This window comes from Syngnathoides biaculeatus, chromosome 8, assembly GCF_019802595.1.
Source record: "Syngnathoides biaculeatus isolate LvHL_M chromosome 8, ASM1980259v1, whole genome shotgun sequence".
NCBI lineage: Eukaryota > Metazoa > Chordata > Actinopteri > Syngnathiformes > Syngnathidae > Syngnathoides > Syngnathoides biaculeatus.
This window is the reverse complement of record NC_084647.1, coordinates 25,361,035-25,388,168: the sequence shown is the minus strand read 5'-3', so window position 1 is coordinate 25,388,168 and position 27,134 is coordinate 25,361,035. Positions and strand designations below refer to the sequence as shown.

Below are 27,134 nucleotides of genomic sequence, written 5' to 3'. Positions count from 1 at the left end.
AACTGTTAACCAAAAAAAAAAAAAAACATTGTAAATTAAAAAAAACAACAACCTGTAAACACACAAAAAACAAACTGGGAGGCACTCCCAGCATGTTTTGTGCCACTAAGGATGTAAATAATGTTTAATGTTTTATGGCAGCAACAACATTGTTTATGTTATTATTTGCTTGTTATGCTATTCTGTTTGTTGTGGTGTGATAATTTTAGTTTCGATATGATCGTCAGTGTGAACAACAGGTTGACGAATGACTTGGCTACATTGTCGCATTTGTTTGGTGTATATAAGCTTCTTCTCCTTACATAAGTAAAATTGCAATTGTTCATCACTGCCTCATGAGCTCCACCATGTGGTACCAAGCATGCTATCACACAGACTAGTTAGCATGTATGCCATCTAGGTAACCAGTGTATTTGTTTGTAGTTAGTTTAAATAGTCACTCAAAATAGATTTTGGACCTTGGTGCACACATAAGGCATGTTGTATTATAAGGTGCCGTGTCCGTTTTGGAGAAAATTCAAGACTCTTATGGTTGTGAAAATACAGTACCTATCATACATGGGTCTTTTCAAACTGGATCAATTATTCACGGATTTTATGGATTCACTGGGGGTAGGATTGTAACACCTGCGAATAATGAGGGAACACCGACACTGTAATGAATGAAAGAATAAATAATGAAAAGAAAGATCAACTTTACAAAATGGATTTTACTTAATACAGGTATTTTTGGAACGTAACCACCGCATTAAACGAGGGACCACGGTACTCAACTTTCAGCATTCATACAAATAGAAACACTGTAGGCTTCCAGTTATTTGTGTAAATGGTACTCATCAACAAAAGCATCTGAAGACACTTCCAAGCATCAATATAGGTTTCCCAAGATAAATTCTGTTGATTTAATTATCATAAGGTAGCGGACTGTCACTGAATGCATTAGTGTTACCTAGTTTGTCATGCTGTTTCATGACTTCACTGTATGTTTGTTTGGACTACACGTGCAAAAGAGTGGAGTAAACAGGAGGTGGTGTGTGTGATTCCAAACCTGAAGCCAAACAGCTTCTCTTGGGACGGGGATAAAACACACAGAACGGAGGTGGAAACAATGGCTCGGCCAAGGGCTCTTAGTCACAGCTGCGTGTGTCTCCATGTGTGTACACTAATGTGTGCATATGTAGGTGTGTGTGTTTGTGCTGTAACCACAACCACCAATTAAATTTGTATGACCTCCAATCAGCATGCATAAAAACATGCAAGCAACTGAAAAACTGAAAGATGTTAACTCAGCTAGAGAGTCCATCCATCCATCCATTTTCATAGCCGCTTATCCTCACAAGGGTCGCAGGACTGATGGAGCCTATCCAAGCCGTCAACGGGCAGGATACATGGTACACCCTGAACTAGTTGCCAGCCAATCGCAGGGCACAAAGAGACAAACTGCTGCACTCACAATCAGTAAGTGAGCCGATAAGCTAAATAAGGGGTGGGCAATAAATATTTACAAGGGGCCACATATGAGAAACCAGAATTGTGTCAGAGGCCTGCACAATTAATAACTTGAAGTTAAGTTTGTCCCATTGTAAAATGCATTAAATTCTATATTTAGAATACCTGGTACTGGTAATTGGATTAAACATATTCTGTAAATATTTAGAAAATAAATGGACTAGGTGAAATTATGGTAAATGTGTCGAATAAGAGAATACTCCTATAGAAGTAATAAAAAAGAATCACCAGATCAGTGCAATTTGTTTTTAACTTGTCTTTATCGCCATAAACACTGAAATTTGTAACGTGTTTTCACTTCATTTTCCCTTTTTCATGTAAAAAAGGGCCCCTGATTTGATGTTTGGCATTCAGTTCAATCAATAGTGCACTCACACCCACAAGAAATCCAAGGTCTGCCACGTCGTCTTCACCTGTCATGTCCTTCTTTCACAAAGAAATCCCGAACCTAGTCTCTCTGGTCACCGACACTTTTCAGTACTTTGCCTAGGCTGAGCCACATGACGGCACAGTCATAGCTTATGTCACCATGTTCTGTCTCATTTTCCTCCAAAAGGGCAACAAATTGTCTGTGATTTAATGCTCTCGCTCTGATGGAACTTACTCTTTTAGTTACAGCAACAACAACAACATGCTTAATTTTTAACACTGAATTACAGAGCACATTCTGATATATCATGCAATGTAAGAATGTCAATTTAACTTTATCTTTGACTTTATGTAAAAAAGTACGCAGCAGTCCATGTTTTGTTGAAAGCATGGCACTCGTTATCAACTTTTCTTTTCTTGGCTTGAGTTGACATCTTGAGGGTAACCCAGCAAGTATCACTTGTTGCCGTTTATCTACGTTTACACTCACGGCTCACGCTCGCACGTGCATTCACCAGAAAGTGAATACGAACATAACGCTTTTAAAAATATAAGCAAGCAGTGTATTATATGCACAGCACACATATTTCAAAATTGATTTTCTAATTTATATTGACCTCACGTGGGCCGGACATGGTCAACCATCAGGCCAGATGTGGCCCGTGGGCCATAGAATGCTGAGGTCTGGACTAAATGAAATCTATTTGATACATTAACTACACTGTCATGGGCAGTTCCAGATCCCCTGGGAGCCCTTTCCCGAAAAAAAAAAAAAAAGATAATTAAATTTTTCTCGCATCATCTATCAATTGATAAATAAATATATATTTTATTCAATAATTGACATAATTGGCACCTGCTTAAAATAAACAACCGTGTTAGTACCCCACTGGGGAGATTTACAAACCCCGTTATGTCATTGCAGTGTCTCCGTGTTTTCCAGTTGTGTCATTACTATGGAACCCATATCAATAATGTCATAGTGCCCCATACTAAGCCAGCAAAGATAGTAAGGGGACTAGTTGGGGTATTTGCGGTACGTTGTTGTTACAGTCTCAAGCAGTGCTACTGTCTTTGATAGGGCCCAATGTCAGCTGTCTCTTAGGCCCTACACATAGGACGAGTACCAAAATGGTTGCATAAAATTTTAAATCACCTTCATGCATGATATTGCACAAGCATCAATAAATTCCATGTCCTTGTGTCTTGGTAAGGTTTTTTTTTTTTTTTTTTGCAAGCAGCTTCCATTAGGAATGTTCAAAAAATAATGTACACAAATTGCATGAAGTAAGACAACTAGTTTAAATAAGTAAGATCAGTCTTGTCTCTTGTTCTCAAGCCAGAGCAGTACTTTTTTCTTTTTTAGAACTAAAGATTTCAATTCTCTTTATTTCCTATGGGAACCTTTGCATTGCAGTCCACACAAATCAGAAGTTGGCCAGCATTCTCGATTGGATTTACTTTTGTAGAACCAAAATGGTGTCCACGGACAGCAGGTAGCCCCGAGGAACACACGAGTAGTCTGCAGGCCTGTTCTAAAAATGTCTCACTAATATGGGACATTGTGATTTCCTTGGAATGTTTTAGAAGTAATGTCATACATTTGAAAATGTGAAAACTTTAAGATCTATACAAATAGGGTTACTTGTTAATATTTTTCTAAGCTGTTAAATAATTGTTGATAACCGTTGTGAGAAATCATAGACATGATGAGTGTCTCAACATAGAGGAATATACTTCATTATTATTAACATAAACTTAATTTGAGCAAATGTAATTTCAGATCTGTGTATCAAACTGGTTGCCCTCTGCTTTAATTAGTACCAAGCCCATCATAGGCGTTGTCTTCAAGATGATTGAAAGCCGAAAGGTGGAGAAGAGTGTGCTAAATGAAAGAGAAGACAAAGCCTGAGAGGAAAGAGGCCTTGAATACACTACAAAGACAAAATATTTAAGGTTCAAACTGATAAATCCTCATCAAACAACTCTTTGGAACATCCCACAGGTGAACAGGCTAGTTGGGACCAGGTGAGTGCCATGATTGGGTACAAAAGGAGCATGCCTGAATTGTTCAGTCATTCACAACCAAAGATGGGGCAAGGTTTGCCACTTTGTGAACAAATGCATGGCAAAACAGTCAAACAGTTTAAGGACAATGTTCCTCAACATACAATTCCAAGGAATTTAAGGATTTCATCATTTACGGTCCATAAAATCATCAAAAGATTCAGTGAATTTGGAGAAATCAGTGCATAGACGGGGGAAGGTTGAAAACCAACATTGAATTCCAATGACCGATTGCTCAGGCGTCACTGCATCAAAAACTGACATCAATGTGCAAAGGATAACACATCATAGTCTCAGGTACACTTCAGAAAACCAATGACAGTAAATACAGTTTAGCGATATATACATAACTGCAACTTAAAACTTTACTCTGCAAAGCAAAACCCATTTACAGTATCAACAACGCCCAGAAACACCAACGGCTTCTCTCAGCTCGAGCTCCCCTAAGATGGACTGATGCAAAGTGGAAAAATGTTCTGTGGTCCGACGAGTCTACATTTCAAATTGTGTTTGGGAAATTTTGGTTGTCGTGTCCTTCGGGCCAAAGAGGAAAAGAACCCTGCGGACTGTTATGGACGCAAAATTCAAAAGCCATCATCTGTGATGGTATGGGGCAGTGTTAGTGCCAATGTCATACGTAATTTACACATTTGTGAAGGCAGGATTACTGCTGAAATGTATATCCAGATTTTGAAGAAACATGCTGCCATCCTAATGTCTTTTTCATGGACGCCCCATCTTATTTGTCATTGCACTGGTCTATCACGTTGACCTCCAAACCAGTGAGGACACTCTGTATAAGATTAACATAATATGGGGCGTTGACAAACTCTAAACTGCTCTAAATGCTAGAAGACTCTGCATCTTGCACAACTGTGACTCTTATAAGGAATAGTTCCCATTAATTGAATGTCTATTGTTCTTCGTTCTTGTTAGTTTGTTTGTTTGTTCAGTACTCAAGATGAAAGTCGTACCAGTGCAGCACCAACTGCCGGAGACAAATTCTTTGTGTGTTGTTACATACTTGGGCATTAAATCTTATTCTGACAATGTCAAACCACATTTTGCACAAGTTACAACAGTGTGGCTTCATGGTAAAAGAGTGTGGGTACTAGACTGGTCTGCCTGCAGTCCAGATCTGTCTCCCATTGAAAATGTGTGGCACATCATGAAGCACGAAACATGACAACGGAGACCCCGGACTGTTGAAAAGGTGAAGCTGTACATCAAGCAAGAATGGGAAAAAATTCCACCTACAAAGGTTCAGCAATTTCTGTCCTCATTTTCCAAACGTTTATTGAATGATCTTAAAAGAAAACATGATGGAACACAGTGGTAACTATGACGCGGTCCCAGCTTTCGTGTGTGAATGTGTTGCGGCCATAAAATTCTAAGTCAATTATTATTTGCTAAAAACAATAAAGCTTATCAGTTTGAACATTGAATATCTTGTTTTTGTAGTTTATTAAATGGAATATAGGTTGAACATGATTTGCAAATCATTGTGTTCTGCTGTATTTTTGTTTAACACAACGTCCCAAATTCAATGGAATTGGGATTGTACAAGAGGCACCGTTATGGGGCATTAGTGAAAATAAAGGGGGGATTCAGGAAGATGGGGGTAAGGAAAGGAGTTATTGAGGAATGTCAACACAAAAGTTGCAACATAATTTCATTAAAAATGCACGTTCTGATTAAGTTGTAATATTGTCAAGAAACTGGGCATTCACTGTTGGGGTCATGTTTGGAAAGTGTGGGTGAGTGGTGGAAACCGGTGGGTGCTATGAGATGGGAAGTGAATGGAAAAATGTGCCAATGTACAAGGAGGGAGCCGGTGAATAAACAGAGCCAGTGACTCACCCTTTCTGGGATGGGAGAGAGGACCGTGGGCGGCAATGAGGGAGCTGGGGTGCACAGTGCACCACACTAGCCCTCTAAAAACACACTAATGTAGGCATTCATGCGTGCACACAGACACTTGGGCTCTCTAGCTCATGCGGTGCCCTGGCCGGGACAAGCCGCCTATTGTCCAAGCGTCTCACCAAAATCCTCCTCTCTTAGCAGGGTTGGAGTTTTGTATTTAGGGGATTTCAACATTGCTTGCCGAGTGTGGGTGTGCGGCTCATGTGGTAAGACTTGAAAACAAACAGCCTGATGGTCTTTTTTTTTCTGTAATCTTTTTTTCACCCCACAATAATCTCAGTGCACCACACTCAGCAGCACGGTCATTTACTTTTATTACACAGGCCCAAGATGGTGTTAAAACAGATGCTTAACTCAGTTTGGAATACAGTACAGTCGATAACATCTGTTTAATATTAAGCTTCCTTCATAGTATTAGGGAAATAAATACCGAGAGTCGCCTTGCATCTATGATTCATCTTTGGGGATAAAGAGAAAAATGGAGGGGACAACTCCAAACACAAGGAAACGCAACAATATTTTTCATTTATTTCGCAAGAAGCTAAAAAAGTAATAAATAAATGTAATTGTGGTTTGCACATCTGCCTCACATCTCTGAGGTTCAGGGCTCAAATCTTGTGCTGAACGTATTTAAGGAATATGTTGTTGTTTGCGTCATCTACCTTTGCGATTTTGACATGAGAATTGACAAGAATGAATCGGAATCGAAGGAAGGAGTGATTATGAAATTAGAGGCAAGTCTAAAAATGTTGTTAAAACAATATTTGAGATAAATCTGTTACACTGTGTATCCCACAGTGCCATGTGGACATCAAATCATGCATGTCTGCCCACCATCATACACGGCGCTTTTTCCATCCATTTTCTGCACCGCTTATCCTCACTAAGGTCGCAGGTGTGGCTGTCCCAGCCATCTTCCGGCAGGGGGCAGGTTACACCCTGAACTGGTTGCCAGCCAATCACAGGGCAACATATAAACAACCACTCGCACTCACATTGACACCCACAGGCAATTTAGAGTCCTCAATTAACCTACCATGCATGTTTTTGGAAGTACAAAATGTAAAGCAGTCATGAAGAAAACACTTGAAAAGCTGTTTGTTAATAACAGTTATGAGAATTATACACTATTTTTTGGGTTGCACATGCTCAGTGCTTTTACAGGGTTAGTGAGGCCAATGCTGATGGAATATAGTCACTACTCCGCTTATAATTTTTAAACAATATTTTTGTGAAAACATGCATAGAACGCCAAGAACATGTAGAGATTATCCTCCAAGCAAATTTGCAATTGTGACATTTTACAAAAAGCTCAGCACTGCAGACTTTTACAAAAGGGTTAATATAATCACTTAGCAGCCAAATTGGTCACATCAAAGTCCATGCTCCAACAACTATAAGACTCCCATTTATGAAAACTTCAGTACTGCTATGCTTTTTATTTTATGTTGTTTTTCCAAATATGTTAGAACACTGGCTGACGCTGAAAAGTGAATGCTATAAACTACTGCTGGCGCATATGAAGAATGTCTTTACCATCATGCTCAGTACTTCCTGCTGCAAAGAGGATGTAAAAATTTGCATGTGTCTACATATTGTTTCTCACATTTTGCTTTTTGTCAAAACGGCTGGATTAAAATAAGGACTAAGTGCATTGCTGCTAATAAATCACTTTATCACTATCCCTATCACTTCACCCAGCACCAAGAGTGTTCATTATAAAGAACTGGTTAATGATTTTTAAGTCATTAGTTGCCACACTCACCAGCAAATTCATGATTGGCAGTATTTGAATAAAGGGTTAGAACAGCTTTACTGAAATATATGATACAATTAAAATAATGTTCCTTTGCTATTGTTAATATCAGGGAGATTGTTGTTTATAACAGCTTGATAGCCATGTCATGACACATTTGAAATATGATTGGTTAGGAAAAAAAAAAAAAACAGTCCCATTACTAATCGTTTGTTGCATCGACCAGCACTACTAATTTTGGGCCTGGTGAGATCAGATTAATGTAGACACTGAAATCTGACTGGTCAAAAAATACATATATAAATATCAGGACAAATATTGGGATTTTGGTTGTACATGTAGCCCAAGAGTTCTGATACCATTACTGCAACCTTCAGTGGTATCAGTGGCGTGACAAGAGGGTAAGCCTATGTCCTGAAAGCGGAGGGTCACCGGTTCCTATCCCTGTCCAAGAGCCTGTCCTTGTTGTGTCCCTGGACAAGACACGTAACCCCGATTGTCTATGGACGAATGTAGTGGATATCTGGCGGTTGTGGTCGCAGGGGCCCTAGGCACAGAATGGCAGCCACACTTCCGTCACACTGCTCCAGGACAGCTGTGGCTACACAGTTTACTACAAGGGTGTGACTCAGAAATTATTGAATAATGCATGTGTCATGATCCTGCCGCTTCAGCACGAGCTGTGCGGCTGTGGTGATTGGGAGGCACACACCTGTGCCTCATGCGGCCTGATCATCCCCCGTATATATAGGACCCGGTGACGACTGGTCCTCCTCCAGTTCGTTGAGCTTTATGTCCCATTCCAGCACTCTCGTATTCCTGACTGAACCTGTGTGTACCGACCTCCGTCCGTTCTCTGACCAACCTTGTAAGCCTGACTCCTTGACACTTCTGCCTGCGTTGATTGTTTCCCCGTGTACCGACTCCTGCCTGTCCGCTCATCTGTTCTCTTCGCCCGACGTCACAACTACCGCTGCTGCACCGGACTGCCTGCTCGATCCCCGACCCCTGCATACAATAAACGTGTCTCTTCTTGAACTACCTTTCGTCTTCCGAGTTCCTGCATTTGGGTCCTACTCCCGTTCCGATGGGACGTGACAGCATGAAATTTCAAAGCATCCTTGCATACTTAGAAAACGGCAAAATAAAATATTACATAACATATCAGCAACAGCTCTTGGTATGAAGCATTTAAACAAATGCTAACTATGAATCAAGAATTAACCTTTAATAAATACCTGGCAAAAACAGTTGGTAAAGCCCTTATAATGAATCTTATTAGGTGGTGAAACATAATGAAAAAAAAATGCCAGGGAGAATATTTGCTCCTTTCACATTATATGAGGTGTGTCAGAATATTTCCAGGTCTGGGGTCACAAAAGATACTGTATATTCAAACTCAAAATACACATTTTCCCCTTCAGTGTAAGCCAGATGATCAACTAGCACATCTACAAAGAGATTGTGCGGTGTATGCTTCGTTTAGTTTGCCAGAAGAGGTGAGGACTGTGGCATGATGACATGCCTGCTCAGAGTGCCCTGAGCATCCGACAGTTCCTGGCCAAGAAAAACATCGCTGTGCTGGAGCAACCTCACTACTTACCCGGATTGACTATGTGTTATTTTTTTTCCTTCTATCCAACACTTAAGGTGGTCATCCAGAGTACTCGTTTATATGGTTAACATCAAGGTGGCAATATGTGGTGATTCCTGGAAAAGTTCTTGCAGGAGCTGCAGGGAAGGCGAAGAAAGTGTGTTTGCCGCCAAGGGGATAACTTCAAAGGGGAAAACGTAAAGTGGTGACTTGAGATACAAGTTTAATTGCCTCCATGAACATGCTCATAACTTATAAGAGTCGTATCTCAATTAATCTCCTTATGCACATGAAGAGACATACTATTAATCAGTTCCATTCAACCCCCACAAAAAACAAAATAAGTTGTAATGTGTTTTTTCACAAGAGAAATGACGCTCTAAATTAAACTTCATGAAAAGATACAGCAATTAAATATAATTGAACTTTTTTTTTTACATTTTTGCTTCAATTCAATGCAAGTGTACTTGTCCTTCTGATGTTGTTAGCTACCTGGGGATGTGTGTGTGTGTGTGTGTATTCATACATTAGCGAATATCTGTTTCTCACTGTTCGGTTTCATCAATATATTAATTCCACAATACAATAATTATTGCGATATCATGGGAAAGCTCAAGGTATTTCAGGGAGGTTCACAGTACAAGTGCGGCAAAGAGACGAACGAAGGAGAACCAAAAAGAATTCTTTTTAATGCTCATTTTCTTGACTCTTGCAAAGTACTTCTCAATTGGTGTTTGCAGTTTCTCTCCAGTAGCTTCACATGTTACAGTCCACTGCTATCCCCATCCATCCAATGCTTATATTCATATACTGTACCTCCAAAACAGTATAATTGCTGCAGCAATAATAAAGGCTCACGATAACACAACTGTCAATTGAGGAATTACCTGTTCCATAATTTAAGACTATTTACTTGTATTGTCATATTTTTGTTACTGACAGTGATTCCTCTGCTTGAGTCCAAAAATTCAAGTGGTCATAAACATGAATATACATGAAGATGGTCACAGCTTCTCTGTAAACCACAGTCAAATTAATTATTCGCAGAGTAAATCTGTTAGTGTTAGTTGTCTAAATGTGTTGCTGTATTATTTGTGCTCAAATGACTGTTGCATAATGGTTCATAATACTGCTTGTCAGTGTGTCTATGGCATTTCCCCCAATACGTGTTAGCATTAAGATCGGGGACAGTAAAGCAAAGCAATGACAGTGTTTAAATTCACAATTAATTGTCTTCGGTGTTTAATTTGACAATAAAGTTCAAGTGGCAGTGGCATTAGGAGCTTGAAGCTTCTTTTTTGAAGAATTGTTCACTCGCTGACAAAACGCTGCATATTGTTAAGTGAGCTTAATTTTCTCCCACCACATAGCACTCGAAGCTCTTTTTTTTTTTGAGAACAGAACAAATTACAGCCAAAACCTCAGCAATTGGGTCACTTGGACCTGAAGGTACAGCTGTAGTCTATACATGAAATACTGCATCTGTTTAATGACAACAATCTTGGAAATGTTATCATGCATTTCATGAAACAAATCTAAAGAGATGAAATTGTGAACAATTGAACTCATTCATTTTCCATTGTGACGTGCCTCGACACTTGCATCACAGAAGAGCTGTGATGCTTGTTCTTGGCGTACAAGTATAAGTTTTCACCGCCCTTGTGTGCCGGACGGAGCACAACAAAGCCCAATTGAGCTCGGTTTTGTGGTAATTACTTAATTACAGCAAAACGGTCAAATGTTCCTAGTCTGGTGCCAATTTCTTGCTCGAATGTGACGACTCCCTCTTGCAACAATGACACACGGGAACGGAGACCAAACTGGCCAGAAAGAGTGTGTCCATACACGTGTGTGGAAGGGGGGTGTGCATATTTACATGTGCCTACCTTGGTGTCAACAATGGAGCAGGCAATTTGTTTCACGTAGGCCAAATCCGCACTCTGTGCCATCAGCACAGACTCTCTGGTGAGGCCGATCTGGATGCTGAAGGACACCCCTGCAAGAGTCGGGGGCGCCGAGGGCACCGCGGTGCCCCCCGACGGAGCCTGCCCGTGGTTCAAGTCCATCGCGTTGAAGCCGCCCTGCGGAGACACCGATGCCACGGGGACCGGGGTCACGGCGGCCGAACCGTGCAGCGTGGAGACCCCCGGAGGAAAAAAGATCTGGCCCGAGGAAGGCATGCAGGGGCTTGCGTTGGCCATCTTCCCAAACAACCTTGTGTGATGAAGCGCTCAACACTCTCGGGAAAAGATTCACAAGCTCACCCACGCAGGAAGATGGAGCATAGTCTCCAGCTTCCCCTTGGAATAAAGGAAGGGGTCCCTTTTCTGATCTCCAGGAAGTGTTTTGTGCTCTTTCTTCCCGGTGTCTCCTCTCTCTTACACGAGAAACACACAACCTCACACTGGGAAGGAAAACTAGCCCGATATCTCTCCTCCTTTAGCTTCTTCTCCTGCTGCCGACACTTTTCTTCCTCGCCGTGGAGAAAACTTCACACACGCGAACGTGAAGGCAAAACGAGAGACGGCAGGTAAAAATCTTTCTGCAGTTACAAAATGGCCTCCCCCCGCACAGGAAGCGGTGAGAATAAACGCGAGCGAGAGACTGCGCTCATTTTACGAGTCAGTTTCAACTTCACAAATTTTTTTTTTTAAAGAAAAGGAAAAGCGAGCTGAGTGACTGCGGGCTCCTCCCTCGCTTCCAAACAGGAAGTGTTCTGATTGACTCGCTGTCCAGCCAATAGCATCTCACCAAGGGCGGGGCTGCTTTGTCTCCTGGCCCCGCCTCCTCCTCGCTTTACTTTCTTGGCATTATGGGCCCTGTTGCATAGAACTTCCTTCATAGCCTTGGGGGTAAACTCCACGCTGGAAAAACACACTCACCCTCCTCCTCCTTCTAATGTCCCTCTGCGGAAATGCATTTCCTGCCCCCCCACCCATTTTTTTTTTTTACACACTTCAGCCAAGCAGTCTCTCAAGGCATACCTATGTCCGAGCAGCTTAACAGTACCACACCTTATCTACATACTTGTTCCGTGTGGCAATATAATTAGTTTCAATAGAGTCAAATAATCCATTCAAATAAGAAAGCTAAATGCAGTGGATAGGGAGGGAGCTGAAGTACACCCCCCCCCCCAAAAAAAAAGGAAAATAGCGAGTACCTGACCATGATAAATTCTTGAATAATTGTTGTTATACCTCCAATAAGCATTTTCCACAAAAAATGAGTTGGCACTGCTGGTGCTTGGGCCCCCCCCCCAAAAAAAAAAATAAAATCCACAAATAAGGGTTTGCACAGGTGGTGAACGGCATGTAAGCAGGGCACCACTGTATTGTATGCATTGTATTTATGTAAATATTCTGCGTTTCCAAAGACAATCACTTATTGACATTTTAGATATTCATCTACAAACGTGTTCATTATTGTGGTGTAAAAACAGACTTGTTCTAAATAAAATATTAAAATGACTCAACAAAACATATGATAAATCCAGTGCATGCTTGGTGAGAAGTACAAGTTTCTTTCGGCTTGTCCCTTTCGGGGTCGCCACAGCGCGTCATTTCAGATGAAACGCACATTTATGTTTGGCACAATTTTTACACCGGATGCCCTTCCTGACGCAACCCTGCTGGAGTGGAGGCCCCCAGTGGCATACGAACCCAGAACCCCTGGTTTACTTAACCAGTGCTCTAACCACTGAGCTACGAGGACTCCGCATGCTTGGTGACTGTCAAAAAAAAAAAAAAATTTTAAAAAGGAGTAATTAATGCAAAAATGAAACTATGACATAAACTGCTATTTCCGTCATACAAACATTAGCAAACACAAACGGGGACTGTGATTACTAACAATGAAAACTGGTAAATATATAAAATGTTACTTTACCGGGCGGCACAGTGGATCAGCTGGTAATGCATTGGGTTTACAGTTCTGAGAATCCAGGTTCAATCCCGGCCCTGCCTGTCTGGAGTTTGCATGTTCTCCCCGTGCCTGCGTGGGTTTACTCCCACATCCCAAAAATATGCAACATTAATTGGACACTCTAAATTGCCCATAGGTGTGATTGTGAGTGCAGCTGTTTGTCTCAATGTGCCCTGCGATTGGCTGGCAACCAGTTCAGGGTGAACCCCGCCTCTTTCCCGTTGACAGCTGGGATAGGCTCCAGCACTCCCCGCGACCCTTGTGAGGATAAGCGGCTAAGAAAATGGATGAATGGATGTTACTTTTTCATCCATCCATCCATCCATTTCCTAAGCCAATTATCTTCAAAAGGGTCGTGAGAGTGCTGGAGCCTATCTCAGCTACCTTTGGGCAAAAGGCAGGGTACACCCTGAACTGGTTGCCAGCCAATCACAGAGCACACAAAAACAACCAATCATTCGCACTCACATCTATAGGCAATTTTGAGTCTTCAATGAACCTACCATGCATGTTTTAACACAATCACACCTAAGGGCAATTTAGAATCTCACATTAACGCATGTGTTTGGGATAAGGGGGGAAACTGGAGTACCCAGGAACAAAACACACAGGCACAGGGACAATATGCAAACTCTACAGAGGCGGGGCCATGATTTGAACCCCAATCTTCAGAACTGCCAAGCACATGCCAAAAAGTTATCCACTGTTCCACAGTAACAAACTAACATTAACTATTTCTTCTGCCATAATAACATTGGCAAACAAAATTACAAGACTAGGAAATATAAAATCAAATTACTGTATTTGATGGGCGTTCCACTTCTGCCTACGTAGGAGTCGAGTGTGCCAGAGTATCTTAGATTAATATTTTAGGTATTACGCAATAACTATTGTAAGATCCATGTGGTTTTTTTTTTATATTTCTTATTGTCATCTTGTTCTTGGAGGAACTGGAACCTACCCTGGCTGACAGTGAAAGGTGGGTGCACCCTGGAGTCAGATGGCAGCCAATGGAAGGGCACAAACAACTATACACATTGAAAATTTAGAGTAGTCATTAAATCTAACATGGATGTCTTTGGTTTTGGAAGGTGGGAGGAAGCACAGGGAGAACGTGGAAAGCCAACAAAAGAAGGCACAAGAATTAAATTTTCAAGCATACCTAATATTTTGTTATTTTGTTTGTATTTTGTTTTGTAATTGTTTTCTTAGGGATTGCAAGATTCTTTGGGCATTGCAAACAAGTCAACAAATGACAAGAGACACACAGTGTTACTGTACAAAATCAATTTTTATCCTTTTATCTTATTGACATATGAGAAGCGACCCATAAAACAAACAAAACAAGTCATTTGATAGAAGCTAGAATGCAGTTAGAAAATATATATAACAAAAACAAAAAGGAGGTCTCTTATCCCTTGTAAGTTAGAGATCGTTTGAATGCAGCTTAATATATGATGTACAAAGTATCACACAGTGATAAATTGCAAATAAAAAAAATAAAAACAAAAAATGTGTCCATTACCTTGGCCTCTGACTGCTAACATTTTGGTTTTGTTTTTTTTCGTTGTTTTTTGCATGTACTTTGAGATTTCTTATTAACAAGATCTGCAATGTCTATCAATTACAAGTGAACCCTAAGACTAGCAAGGACGAATGATTAAAACACTAGAAAAGTTTTACATCTTAAGTCATTTCTGCAATCAAAAATGCAAGACAGCAGAGATGGTGGACAGTTACAGCACGCAGAGTAGCATCGTCTACATCTATCAACGTTTTAGTTTTTGCCACATGACTCACTAATTTGTCTGCACTCTCAAAAGTGGGGGCAGAAGCCTATATCAGCTGAATTTGGGTAAAATGGGCAAAGACTCTAGATTGGTCTGGTTCCTGGAGAATTGCAGGGTGAGCATTAGCAAAACTCACAAGCTACAGTGTTGCAGATCGACATTTATTAATGCAGCCTCATATATATAATTTTTATTTTAAAGGGACGTCAAATAAAACCTGCAAAATACTAATAAATCGTGGCAGGTCAGTTCCTGACATTGTTGTTCCAACTGCTTTTATGAGACTAAAATTCCATGTAACCTAGTTGTGCAACTTCTGGTTGCATTAATAACTAGTATTTTGTTGAAAATGTGTTATCAAAGATATGTTAAGTTATTCTAAGTACTAAAACTAGACGTCACTATATATGTTTTGGTTGTGACTGAAAGGGAGAGTAAACAAAATAAAAAAGCATCATCATTAACTCATGACAGTATTACATTATTTGTAAAAAAATAAACTTTTAAAAAATAACCCTCACTGGCCCCTTCTTGTGCTTCTAATTTGATGTCAAAAGAAAAAAACAACCTGAGATAAAAGGCATTATTTATGAGGCATCAACCATTTGTCACACATGAAAGCACACAGCCTCGCAAAAAAATTAACTTCAAACCGATAGCATTTGGTGTTATACACTCCTTTACAAAGACATAAAGCTGCAAATGTATAAAAACTACTACTTTACCAGAAAAAAATTCAACACATTGGTCTGAATTCGAATCACCATCCATTTTCTGACCCACTTATCCTCACAAGGGTCACGGTTAGTGCTGGAGCCTATCCCAGATGTCATGCCAGCCAATCAGAGGGCATAATCATACCTCAGGGCAATTTAGAGTATCCAATGAATCCATATTTTTGGGATGTGGGAGGAAACCAGAGTGCCCGGAGAAGACCCACCCAGGCACAGAGAGAACATGCAAACTCCTCACAGGCAGGGCTGGGATTTGAACCCCGGTCCTAAGAACTGTAAGGGTAACGCTCTACTCCACCGTTTCACCTGTCTTTTTTTTTTTTTCTTTAGTTTAAAATTTTTATCAAGGACATTACCAGTTAACAGTTATTGCAGTATATTTTGTATAAGGCTAAAAAATAATTCTGAATACTATCAGCTGCAGAACAATTATTACTCTATACAGTAATTGTAATCGATAAATTATGGCTTCACAATTTAGTTATATTCTTATTGATGATGATGATTATTGCTTATTTTCATCGACCTTCTAAGGGAAGACGCATAGCAGCCTGATTCAAAGTATGAGATTTTAACAGCATTGTCAAAAATATCTGCGTCGATGGATGAATTCACCTTTACCGATTCTGTTTTCACACCTTTTGAAAATCAACTTATTAGATGAGATGAACCAGATCACAAAACTCAGCACACAACTTTGCAAACAAATAACTGATTTAATTGGATAGTTTTTGCACAAGCAATAATTGAGATTTCTATTTTGTAAACGTACTTTTATGCCTTCGCTTGCATGCTATTCATTGTATATATATATATTTCCTACATCCACTACTGCTACTGAAATGGAAATTTGCTCATTGTGGGACTAAAAGGTTAACTAAGCAATTTATTATTATAGATAATAATAATCCCAATATACTTTTAACCTGAACCCTTTCTCAGATGACATTCATTAAACTTGTGTTCCGGGGGCGGCTTGAGGCCGTGAATATTTTCACATCTGGAGACGCATATTGTTTTTTGCTGGTGTTCAAACTTGGTTACGCTCTGCTATCACCCTACTAATTATTTGGGTGTTTTGCAACTTCATGACACGATAGCTTAGTTAATAAGCATCATGATTTTCCATCTTTTCCTACCATCTCCACACCATCCCTTTGATGATGTAACTGATACTTGTCCGAAGCACGCCAAGACGTGTAATTTATTCACTACCAAGGAGGTGATGATTCATGACTTATAATGTATAGCCCCAAGGAGTTTTCTTTTTTTTTTGAAATTTTTGTCATGGTTATCAGACACAGTGCAGTCCTGACCAGTAAGGTCGAACGTTGTGTTTTTGTCCCCTTTCCAATATCCAGAGCAATCAGTGTCAAAACTGTAACTAGTCAGCATTCAGCGCTTTTCATACGAAAATAACGGACATTCCATATCATTTGGCAGCAGTAAACACAGAAAAGTGCTTTCATTGGGTAACAAGCCCAAGCCCGTGGGGATGTGCTCAACAATGACTGGACCTGCTAGTGCATTTAAAAAAAAAAAAAAAAAAAAAAAAAAAAAAAAATCAGACACCTTCTAGGTCATACCTTCTGTCTCTCGTCATTTTTCCTCAGGCACGGTGGTTTCCTGTTAATCAATTTAGAAGCACAAGTGGGCGCCAGTTCTGGCAGCTGTTTTTAACAGATCAAATTTCTCAAGTCTAATTATCTGCTTTACAAATGTGAACTGAAAAATAAATCCAAACTCTCCTTTTAACAGACAACTGTTTTCAGTAATTATCCAAAAACAATATTTTCAGGCTAGAAAACTGAAACTGAGGAGCAAAAAGTTTTTAATCAAGAAAGCCTTCAAATCACATCATATAATGCCCCACCCTTTACAGAGCATCTGCGATTATGGTTGATGCAGTAACGTTGTTTTTCCATTTGTCAAAGCAGAAGGTTTTATATGAACCCAGAGAGGGGAGGAAAAACAGCCCTGAATGGAGAAAACTGGAAGATTGAAGTCCTCTTGCATTCTACTGAAACTGAGGTACCCTGTTATCATTAAGAGTTGTAAATCGGACAATCATAAGAACTTATTCTGAATTCCTACTTGAGTGGCCAGAACAAAGTGTGGTGAAAAACTATTGGTTCATCTCAAATTCTTGTATTTTTGCATAGTTTCCCCACTTTAAGATCATCAAACAAATGTAAATATCAATTATAATCTGTGAACCTAAAATGTAGTTTTTAAATTGTGATTTTATTCACGCAGGAAAATAATAATTCAACGTTACCTGGCAATGTGTGGAAAAAGTCATGGTCCCCCCGGGTAACTGGTTGGCCCATCCTCAGCAGCAACTCAAATCAAGCGCATAACTAGCAACAAGGCTTTCACCTCTCTGTGGAGATATTCTATCCCACTCTTCCTTGCAGAATTGTTTAATATCAGCAAAAAAGTAGAGGTTTTGAGCATGGACAGTCTATTTAAGGTCATGGCACTGTGGTTTCTACCTTAATGGATGCCATTTTTTGCCCAGTGTCTTCCTTATTATTGTGTCATGAACATTGACCTTAACTGAGGCAATGGAGGCCTGCAGTTCATTATAATATTGGTTTAATCTTCCTTTCCTGGGAAGGTTTACTACTGTTCTATATTTTTACCATGCGAGATGATGCCTCTCCCTATGATTCGCTGGAATCCTAAAGCTTTAGAAATTGATTTTGACTGTCAATTACTTTATTTCTTGCATGTTCAGAAAACGTCTTTGGAGCACGTCATTTTTTTGCAACCTTTTTTGCTCTTTTGTCTGACTTATTTTTTTCTTGATTGAATAGGCTTGGCTGTGATCAGTGCAAATTAACTAAAAATTGAGATAAAACAGTATTAATTCTTGATTTTTTGAGTGTGTGTGGGCGGGGGAAGCGGGGTAATCACTTTTTTTCCCACACAGAACCAACTAACGCAATACAGTACAGCGGAAACCTGGAATTCAAACGACTCGCAGAAATTGGACTTCAAGCAAAAAAAATCTGAGTAAAACATGCCTCCAAGTTTGACTCAATTCTCGGAGCCCGAACATGCCAAAAACACTGGGAAAGGTTGCAGAGACAAGCCACTGGCCACTTCAGGTCAGGGAGTCATAGCGAGAATACTCGTCACATTTGCAAGTACTTTTGAAGATTAGTTTTGTATTTTTCCCCAGTGTTTCCTTGCTGTGGACACAAAAGAAGGACAGTAGTACTACCAGCAGCAGAGGGAAAAGGAAGGTTATGCAAAGAACAGTGGATTTAAGGAACAAGGCAATCACCAAGTATGAAGATGGGGTGTGTGTTTTGGATCTTACTAACCGGTATCATATGACTAAGTCGACTATTTTGACTATCCTAAAAAATAAAAATATAATAAAAGGCAGCTAATGTTGTTAAAGAAGTGACTAGCGTTACAAAACAAGCCACAAATAAAAGAAATGCAGAGTGAATTCTAAGGCTTAACCCTTGCTCCTTCCCTCCCTGCCTCCTCATCTCTCCACTGATGCAATCACATCGCTGTAAATAATATAGATGAAAGTTGATTTTAATTTTACAATTATTATGCTGTCAATTAACATGCATTTTCATTGTTTAAATACTGGGAGTGCATGTTTACATATAAATAGGAATTAATATGCAAATTTACTATTTGGAGGTTGGGAACGGATTAAACGTATGAAATAAAACATACACAATGTTTCGGCGGTTGAATAAATTGGACTTTGAACACCTCACATGAACAAACTATGTTGAAACTCCGAGGTTCCACTGTAGTTACGCCATCAAATATTAAATGTTCCTCAATTTAATTCAATAATGTCTCTTCCAATAATTTTGCTCACATGAAAATTTTCAACAAAAGGTGCTCTGTCCTAAGGTGTTTAACACACATAAATGGAAATTACTTGAGATAAAAGCTGGAATTCTGAACTTGTCTGAAATTAATGTTTTGATCCAAAACCAAATGTCTTTAGTACACAACAATAACAAAGGAAGTGACCTTGAAGTTTCAATACTTTTGGAGGGGACTGTATTTGTTTGATATTTATTTTTCGTTGATAATCTTAAATATTAAAGTGGGGAAAATGTGCAAAAATATAGAAAATTGAGAAGGGGAACAATACTTTTTCACAGCACTGTAATTCGACTAATTGTTAAGAGCTGATGTCTAAAGAACACATCACATCAACTAGGGCATTGGTTTTCAAACTGGGGGGTGTAGCGTGATGAAGGGTTGGGCAACTATCAACTATCATGAAAAGTTTTCATTATTAAGTTACACCCAGCTGCTGTTGTTAATGTTTTGGGGGTGGAGTGTTCCAGCAGCCTCAACCCCTGCTTTAAAATTTTCAGAGACACCCTCCCAAGTCCCCCTAGAAAAATTCCAAGCTGGGGTGGCGCTGAAAAATTCATCTCCAAAAAGGGGGCATACCTAAAATAGTTTGGGAACCACTGAGCTAAGGGAAGTTAAGCTACCACCACATACAGTAATATTGGTTTCATCGGGCAGTAAACTCACATATTCAAAATCGTAACTTTTAGGGAAAACAAAAAAACAGCATGTTTGTTGAGCCATTTTCACTTCAGCATCTAAGAGAGCAAGCCATTTACATTTTAAATTGGTCAGTATTTTTAAATAACAGACTCACATGGAAAGTGATTAATAGCATTGATTTGTGCAAGAAATATGAAATTAGTCAAATTTGGACGTGGGAGGTTTTCGCCATACAGCGATGATATAGTAACTCCTGTAGGCAGCATTAGTCAATTTGATAAGACAAAACAGGAGTTCAGAACATTCACATTCACTTCTTTCATTCCAAATTTAAATTTGATTGATTATTCAAATTCCCTATTGTGAAAATTACTATCCCTACGAGGTAATATATTAAATGCCGTTTGTTGTTGTTTTTGTTTTGTTTTTTTGTCATAAATATGTCCCAATAGTAAACTGTCCTCCAAGACTGGTGACACATTCCCTTAACAAAATAGTAGAACCAAGCAGCCATTTTTGTGCTCTGACTGCATGTTCCTAAGCAAAAGTGAATTCTTTCACAGCATCTCTCCTCACGAGGACGCTTCCTATACGTAGCGACAAAAATTGGGTGCGATTGAAAAATGTATTATTCCCCCATTAGATCCGTTTCTCCTGAGCAAGACTTTGTGGAGACATGCCAACTACGCCACGAATCTCTAGGGGACTAAGGTATTACAGTGCAACTTTTGCACGCCATAGAACAAGTGGGAACCCCACCAGGATGATGTACTGATGTTTGAATGCAGAAGTACAAGTGATAATAATGAAAGGAACAAGAACGAATATAAAGAAATGAGCTCCCTCTCTAACACACACACACACACACACACACACACACAAACAAACACACACCAGATGAGGAATTTAGAAGTCAACGTGAAATGAAGGACAAGTAAATGAAATGATTCAAAAGTAATGTCAACACTGCAAGTCACACTCAGCAAATGTCCCTGAACTAATGCAGGCTTTCATAGCACCATTTGACTAGTGCACACACGCACTCACGTGCACACGCACACACACCTCTGTACAGTAAAAAAAGCAGCAAACCACATAGTTTGCTGGGAACTTGGACACTGGCCTCACACACTGCACTCCCTCAACCTGTAACTGTGTTCTCACACTACTGATTTAAAATGGCATCAGCCTCAAATGTGGAGAAATTCTTGGGGATGAACATTCTATGATATTTGTACAGTAAAAGTGGGTCATGGCCAAGTTGAAATTAAAGCTATAAAGTTAAAACACTGCCATATTGAACATTCTAAGACCATGAATTAAAAAAAAAAAAGACAAAAAGACAAACTCCTCCTCAAGTCTTTGGAATGTGACATACATACATTGATTCCACGATTTGGTAACACTTACATCCTCGTCAGCCGCACAATATTAATGCTTTGCATTTGTGCACCATGCACGAGTTTACTTGGTGGTCCTCAAAATACGAGCAGTAAAGTCAGAGAGCATAAGTGCACATGCTGCTTGGATACAACCATCGGTCAACTCGGAATTAAAAAAAAAAGGAAAAATCAGAAAAGCATATTGTAGTGTAGAAAAAAGCGGGATCTCTACCAGATGCTGCACCTCGAGCTTCTAGAATAAAAAAAACTAAGCAGTGTGGTTCGTGAAACGACGAGTCATTGAGGCAGAAAACAGTGAAGTGAGGGTAGGTGTTGTCCTGTGACAAAACCCAGCCAGTGGGGTGCAGGACAACAGAATGTGTGTGTCCGTGTGTGTGTGTGTGTATACGAAGGGGAAACTGTGTCCACTGTAGTCTCTTTCAGCACAGTCAACGGTGTCTGGGGAAAACAAAAACAAACACAAAAAAAAATCACATAACGTCACATTAAAATTATGTTGGTGCCTTATTGCAGCGGTTTTCAAAGTGTAGTGTACATATCATTAGTGGTACACTAGCGCCCTCTAGTGGTCCTGAAATGTATCACTTCCCGAGTATAGTTTAATTGTAAAAATTACATTGCGGATTTTTTGGCACCCTACAATAAACAGTGTATTGCGATGTGAAAAAAAATACAGGATAACACACTTGAGATGTGAAAAACATTTTTCATTTTCCCTCTATGTATTTTTTGGACAGTGTTTTATAGTTTCAATAGAAACTTAACAGAGGACAAAAGTATAATTGAATTATTTGTGTGAAGGCTTCCTTTATGTAAGTGTCCAGGCATGAAAAAAATATTTCTTTTCATGCCCAGTTATACTGTCATAAGGATAGTTATTAGCACGTTCATAACACTATCCATTTGTTTTTAATTAATCTGTAATTCTACGGTAGTTACAATATAGAGACATTGCAGTCTGCACTTTTTGCCTCAATAACACTACAAAATTTTAGCCCCATTATTGCCCTGATTTCCAATCCACACTGATTTTCCAGATCGAGCCAGAGATATTTTGTTAGTAACAACAAAAGTCCTTGCCCTCGTGTGACACAATCAACGTCCAATATTTGGACCCACGATGCCCAAAAGTCTGTTGGATTTTTTTGTGGTGTAACATCCGTGTAATGTACTATCCATATGAAGACGAACCCTCAGACACCTCACCTGGCTTTGACCAAATAGGATTGCTCTTGCAACTCACTGTTGTCAACAAATGCACACACAAACCAATGTTTCCATAAACATTAGTGGATGAATTCCATATAAATTTTTATGTACAAACGTTCGTGGTAGGACTAGCTAGCTACATTATGATAAGATGTCTGCTTACAAGTTGTATTAAAAGAATACAAACATTAGCTCAAGTGCTCCTTGAAGAATGGACTGTCTTAAACATCCTCTCCAGAGTACCTAGGGACACCTCTAGCTTGCGCCAAGTGTTGTTTGAAATGTTCTTATTTACCATAAGAACAGTGCAAATGTATTAGAAAGTCTAGCTTTTCTTATCACTGTTTACAAGCACTCAAGTTAGGGGAAATTCAGGTTAATTATTTGTTTTACATGACAGTTTTGTAGTTAACCACAGTAAGAGTGAAAAATGTTGAAGCAAGAATATGTTTGTTGGGGAATGTTTTGCTCTCTGTTCAAGTATTCAGACTACAATTGTACAGATTGTACAACTGATAGAATGATGCGTGAAGTGCAAGTTAGATACCAGAGTTCTTTTGCCTCCGACATTGCAGGATCTAGCAATGTGAATATTGGACATGCACACATTGCGATGAGGATGCTAAAAAAACATACCTTGTAGCCCTAGTCTGAGGTGCAATTTCTTTATCTTATGCAAAAAGAGTAATATTAGTGGAGTTTAATGAGTGAACTACTTGTGAATATTTCTTTGTATCTGAATGACTATTACAGTATACTGTACTGGTGGCGGCCAAGACATGCACCAGAGGAGCATAATAGCTGGAACAGATTAATCGCATTTCCATCCATTTCAATGGGGAATTTGAGATACAAGTGTGGTCACGGACAAATTAAACTTTTAAGACGAGGCATCGCTGTACTTTTTAGTAATAAAACCTCTATTGTCTCTGATTAACACTTGGGCGTACTATGCTACCGTATTTTAATCTTGATAATTACTGTGATACTTAGAGATATGTATTTTAGACAGAAAAACGTTAAATGTTTGAGACTTGTTGTTCAATTCCATCGTGAAATTAAAAAATGGTTATTTACCTTTTGTTTGAATGAAGCTAAAAGTATAAAAGAATTCCTCCATTATTATTGCTCCTCATCGTCCACCCATCCATCCATTTCCCATTGCTAGTGTGCTGGAGCCTATCCCAGCTCTCTTCAGGCGAGAGGCTGCGTACATCCTGAATTTGTCACCAGCCAATCGCAGAGCGTTAAATAAACAACATTTCACACTCCCATTCACACCTATGGGCAATTTTATAGTTTTCGATTAACCTACCATGCATCTCTTTAGGATGTAGGAGGAAACCAGACTACGCAGAGAAAACCAATGCAGGTACGAGAGGCACATGCAAACTCCACACAGGGGAGGTGACATTTGAACCCTGTCCTCGGAGCTGTGAGGCAGATGTGCTAACCAGTCATCCACGAAGCCGCCTTTGCTAGTCAACTGCAGCAAATTGTTTAAGTTGTTGAATTCTCATTCCCCCCTCACCAGATCGGACCTCAGAGCTATCAGACAAAGATCTTGGCAAGTGCATCGGCGCCAGCGCTGGCGATGAAGGGCTGTGAATGGTGGAAGGCCACGTCATGAATGGCCTCGTCGTGTTTTTTCCTGTGAGCTGTGATCTCCTGCACGCAGGTCCTGTTGTCAAGCATCCACAGGCGCACTGAGCAGTCGTGGCCTGCAAATTAGAAATAAGGAAAAAGGAAAAACATTCTCTCTAAAATTGGGGCGAGTGTGAGATTAATTGCTTGAAAAAGGAAAAAAAAAACATTAACTGACACATTCTATCAAAGAATATCATAGTAATACGCAGACACCGGAGCAATGTGCCCCGTTGAGGATGTTTATATTATTTTACATTGGAATTGTACATTGCAATAATTTTGAATGAACAAAACATTGTGTATATATTGTATAAACAACGTACAAGACTAATGTGAAAGCATAAGATGTGGGGAAAATGCAATGATTAAAAGAGTTTGGGGGGTTGAAATTAGCAGAAAATAATGTCTTAAAATAATGACGCTAAAGAGTGAATAAAAGAATGAGTAGAAAAGGGAATGTACATTTGTTACTGAGAAAATATTATACTGTGACTGCAAAAATACTGTGGTGAGCGTACATGTGAACACCATGAAATAAAAGCTTGAATTCTAAACTTTTGTCTCAGGATGATTTTTTTCATCAGAAACCCAAATGTCTTCAGTATACAGCCAAAACAATAGGAATTGACCATGACCTTCCAATACTTTTGGAGAGCCTGTACAGTATTTGGTTTATAGTGTAAATGTAATTATTGTTTCAGACCATAAGAGTGAACATTCTACTCATCATCCCCACAAAAAATTAAAATTGAAAGTATTAAAATATTTATCAAAGAAGGACAACTTATACTGAATGAAATGTGGAGATGTTAATTTTATGCTGTATGAATTCCAATGAAAGTGCTCTTTGCTCTTGAAATAAAAATATGAAGTGATGTTGTTTGCTACTCACTGCCAGAGATGAGGTAAGTGCCTTTAGGATCTGTAGTGAGAGATGTAACTGCATCCAGGTGGGCCACCATGGAGTGGACCACTTTACCTGAAAAAGTATTTATATTTAAATGTGCTGGTGTTGCACAAAACCTGACCATTAACTATAAAACTGTAAATACCGGTCTTGTTGTCAAGGAAGCGGATGGTTCGGTTCTCGTGTGCAGTGATTGAGAGGGGCTCAGATGGGTGACTGACCACACGATTTATTAGTTCACTTCCTGCAAAGAACAATGAACTGTGAGTGCTTCAGACTCACCGCATGCCTCAAGTTGAACAGTCTGTGGCTATGTCACATGCAGTGTGCCATTCACTCCATGAACTCTGTCATCTTTTCTCACGACTCCGACACATTGTGTGCTTAGGTATTACATAATACATACACGAGTCTGAGGTCCCTAAACTTATCTGACTTCCACATATTGAAAAACATTCTTGACAAATACATACACGTCGATGGCAACATGAAGTTGGGTTCCAATTGACTAATACAAACATCACATAGTAGTGAATGACCAAGGCTGGGCAACAGTCCGGGACATACCATCCTTGGTCTGCGTCTCTAGTGCCGTGATGCTCTGCTCACTGTTAAGGTCATAGAGGAGAGTTTCACCCGCGTCAAATGACACCACCACCTGGTTGGGGTCAGAAGCCACGAAAGCTACCGAGGTGGGAGTCCCGTGTTCTGTCGAGAAGACATGCATGATGTGTTGCATGTGAAAACAAGTGCGAACTTCCAGTAACGCACATGCAGCTACCTCTCTCCTTGTTGAAGACAGACAGGCAGGGGGCAGAGTTCTGCGGGTCCCAGATGCGAATGGTGCCATCCGCTGAGCATGAGGCCAGCTTATGGTGGACTGCAGAGTATGTGAGACCCCACACACTATCCTCATGACCTGCCAGCACACTGCTCTCGATGCCAGGATCTAATTGAGGTGACACAACATATGTACAACTGTGTGTATAATAACAGCTCATTTAAGATAGCTGGCAACTGCAGACACAGCAGCAGCTGCTTATGATCATTCACTTACCGTAGTTGTCATAAGGATCCACGTTGAGGTCTGGCATTTTCCAACACCGCACAATTCCATCCAGCCCTCCGCTGTAGCAAGATTCGCCGTCTTCTCCCATAGTCAGTGACAAAACGGCACCACTGGACAAAGACAACAATATGTCAGATACGGTGAACCCCCGCATTTTCACTATTCACAAATGAACCTATTTTAAAGGGTTTTTTTTCCTGCTGAACCTATTCTAAGCTATTCATATTTTTGTCAATCTATTATGTTTTAAAATTCCACTAGATGCAGCCACAATGAAGCATCACGGTGGTTGACTGGTAAACATATTTGCCTCAAAGTTTTGAAGGCCAAGGTTCAAATGCCGGCCTGACCTGTGTGGAGTTTGCATGTTCCCGCAGAGGTAGTGTGAGTTTTCTTTAGTACTCTGGATTGCGCCCACACCCCAAAAACACGTGTGGTACGTTGATTAACACCCGTACCGCTCCCGCTCATAAGTGTGAATGTGAGTGCAAATGGTTGTTTGTTTATATCTATGCTGTGATTGGCAAGCGACCAGTTCAGGGTGTACCAGGCGTCAAGCCCAGAGATAAGATTCCAGCACACCCACGACCCTATTGAGGAGAAGCAGTACGGAAAATGGATGAATAAATGATGTAATTTGGGGTGTACCCGGCCTCTCGCCTAGAGTTAGCCGAGATAGGTGCCAGCACGCCCACTACAACAGTCAGGCTAAGTGGTTCGAAGATGG

At 39.9% G+C, this 27,134-nt stretch overlaps 2 protein-coding genes across 6 annotated transcripts in view; both read right to left on the bottom strand.

Annotated features, from left to right (window-relative positions):
* prkd2 (protein kinase D2) overlaps positions 1-12,339 on the bottom strand; it is a 51,298-nt gene extending 38,959 nt beyond the window's left edge. For both annotated transcript variants that reach the window (XM_061827564.1, XM_061827563.1), the window contains exon 1: positions 11,105-12,339. In XM_061827564.1, coding sequence (XP_061683548.1) covers positions 11,105-11,419 — 315 coding nt within the window. In that variant the 5' untranslated portion in view covers positions 11,420-12,339. The remainder of the gene's footprint in view (positions 1-11,104) is intronic.
* A 5,138-nt stretch (positions 12,340-17,477) lies between these two features.
* strn4 (striatin, calmodulin binding protein 4) overlaps positions 17,478-27,134 on the bottom strand; it is a 27,084-nt gene continuing 17,427 nt past the window's right edge. For 3 of the 4 annotated variants that reach the window (XM_061826529.1, XM_061826530.1, XM_061826527.1), the window contains 7 exons: positions 26,396-26,517; positions 26,120-26,287; positions 25,906-26,046; positions 25,484-25,582; positions 25,324-25,410; positions 24,316-24,505; positions 17,478-22,013 (listed from right to left, as the gene is read on the bottom strand). In XM_061826529.1, coding sequence (XP_061682513.1) covers positions 24,336-24,505; positions 25,324-25,410; positions 25,484-25,582; positions 25,906-26,046; positions 26,120-26,287; positions 26,396-26,517 — 787 coding nt within the window. In that variant the 3' untranslated portion in view covers positions 17,478-22,013; positions 24,316-24,335. The remainder of the gene's footprint in view (positions 22,014-24,315; positions 24,506-25,323; positions 25,411-25,483; positions 25,583-25,905; positions 26,047-26,119; positions 26,288-26,395; positions 26,518-27,134) is intronic. The other variant, XM_061826528.1, reaches the window with a different exon arrangement.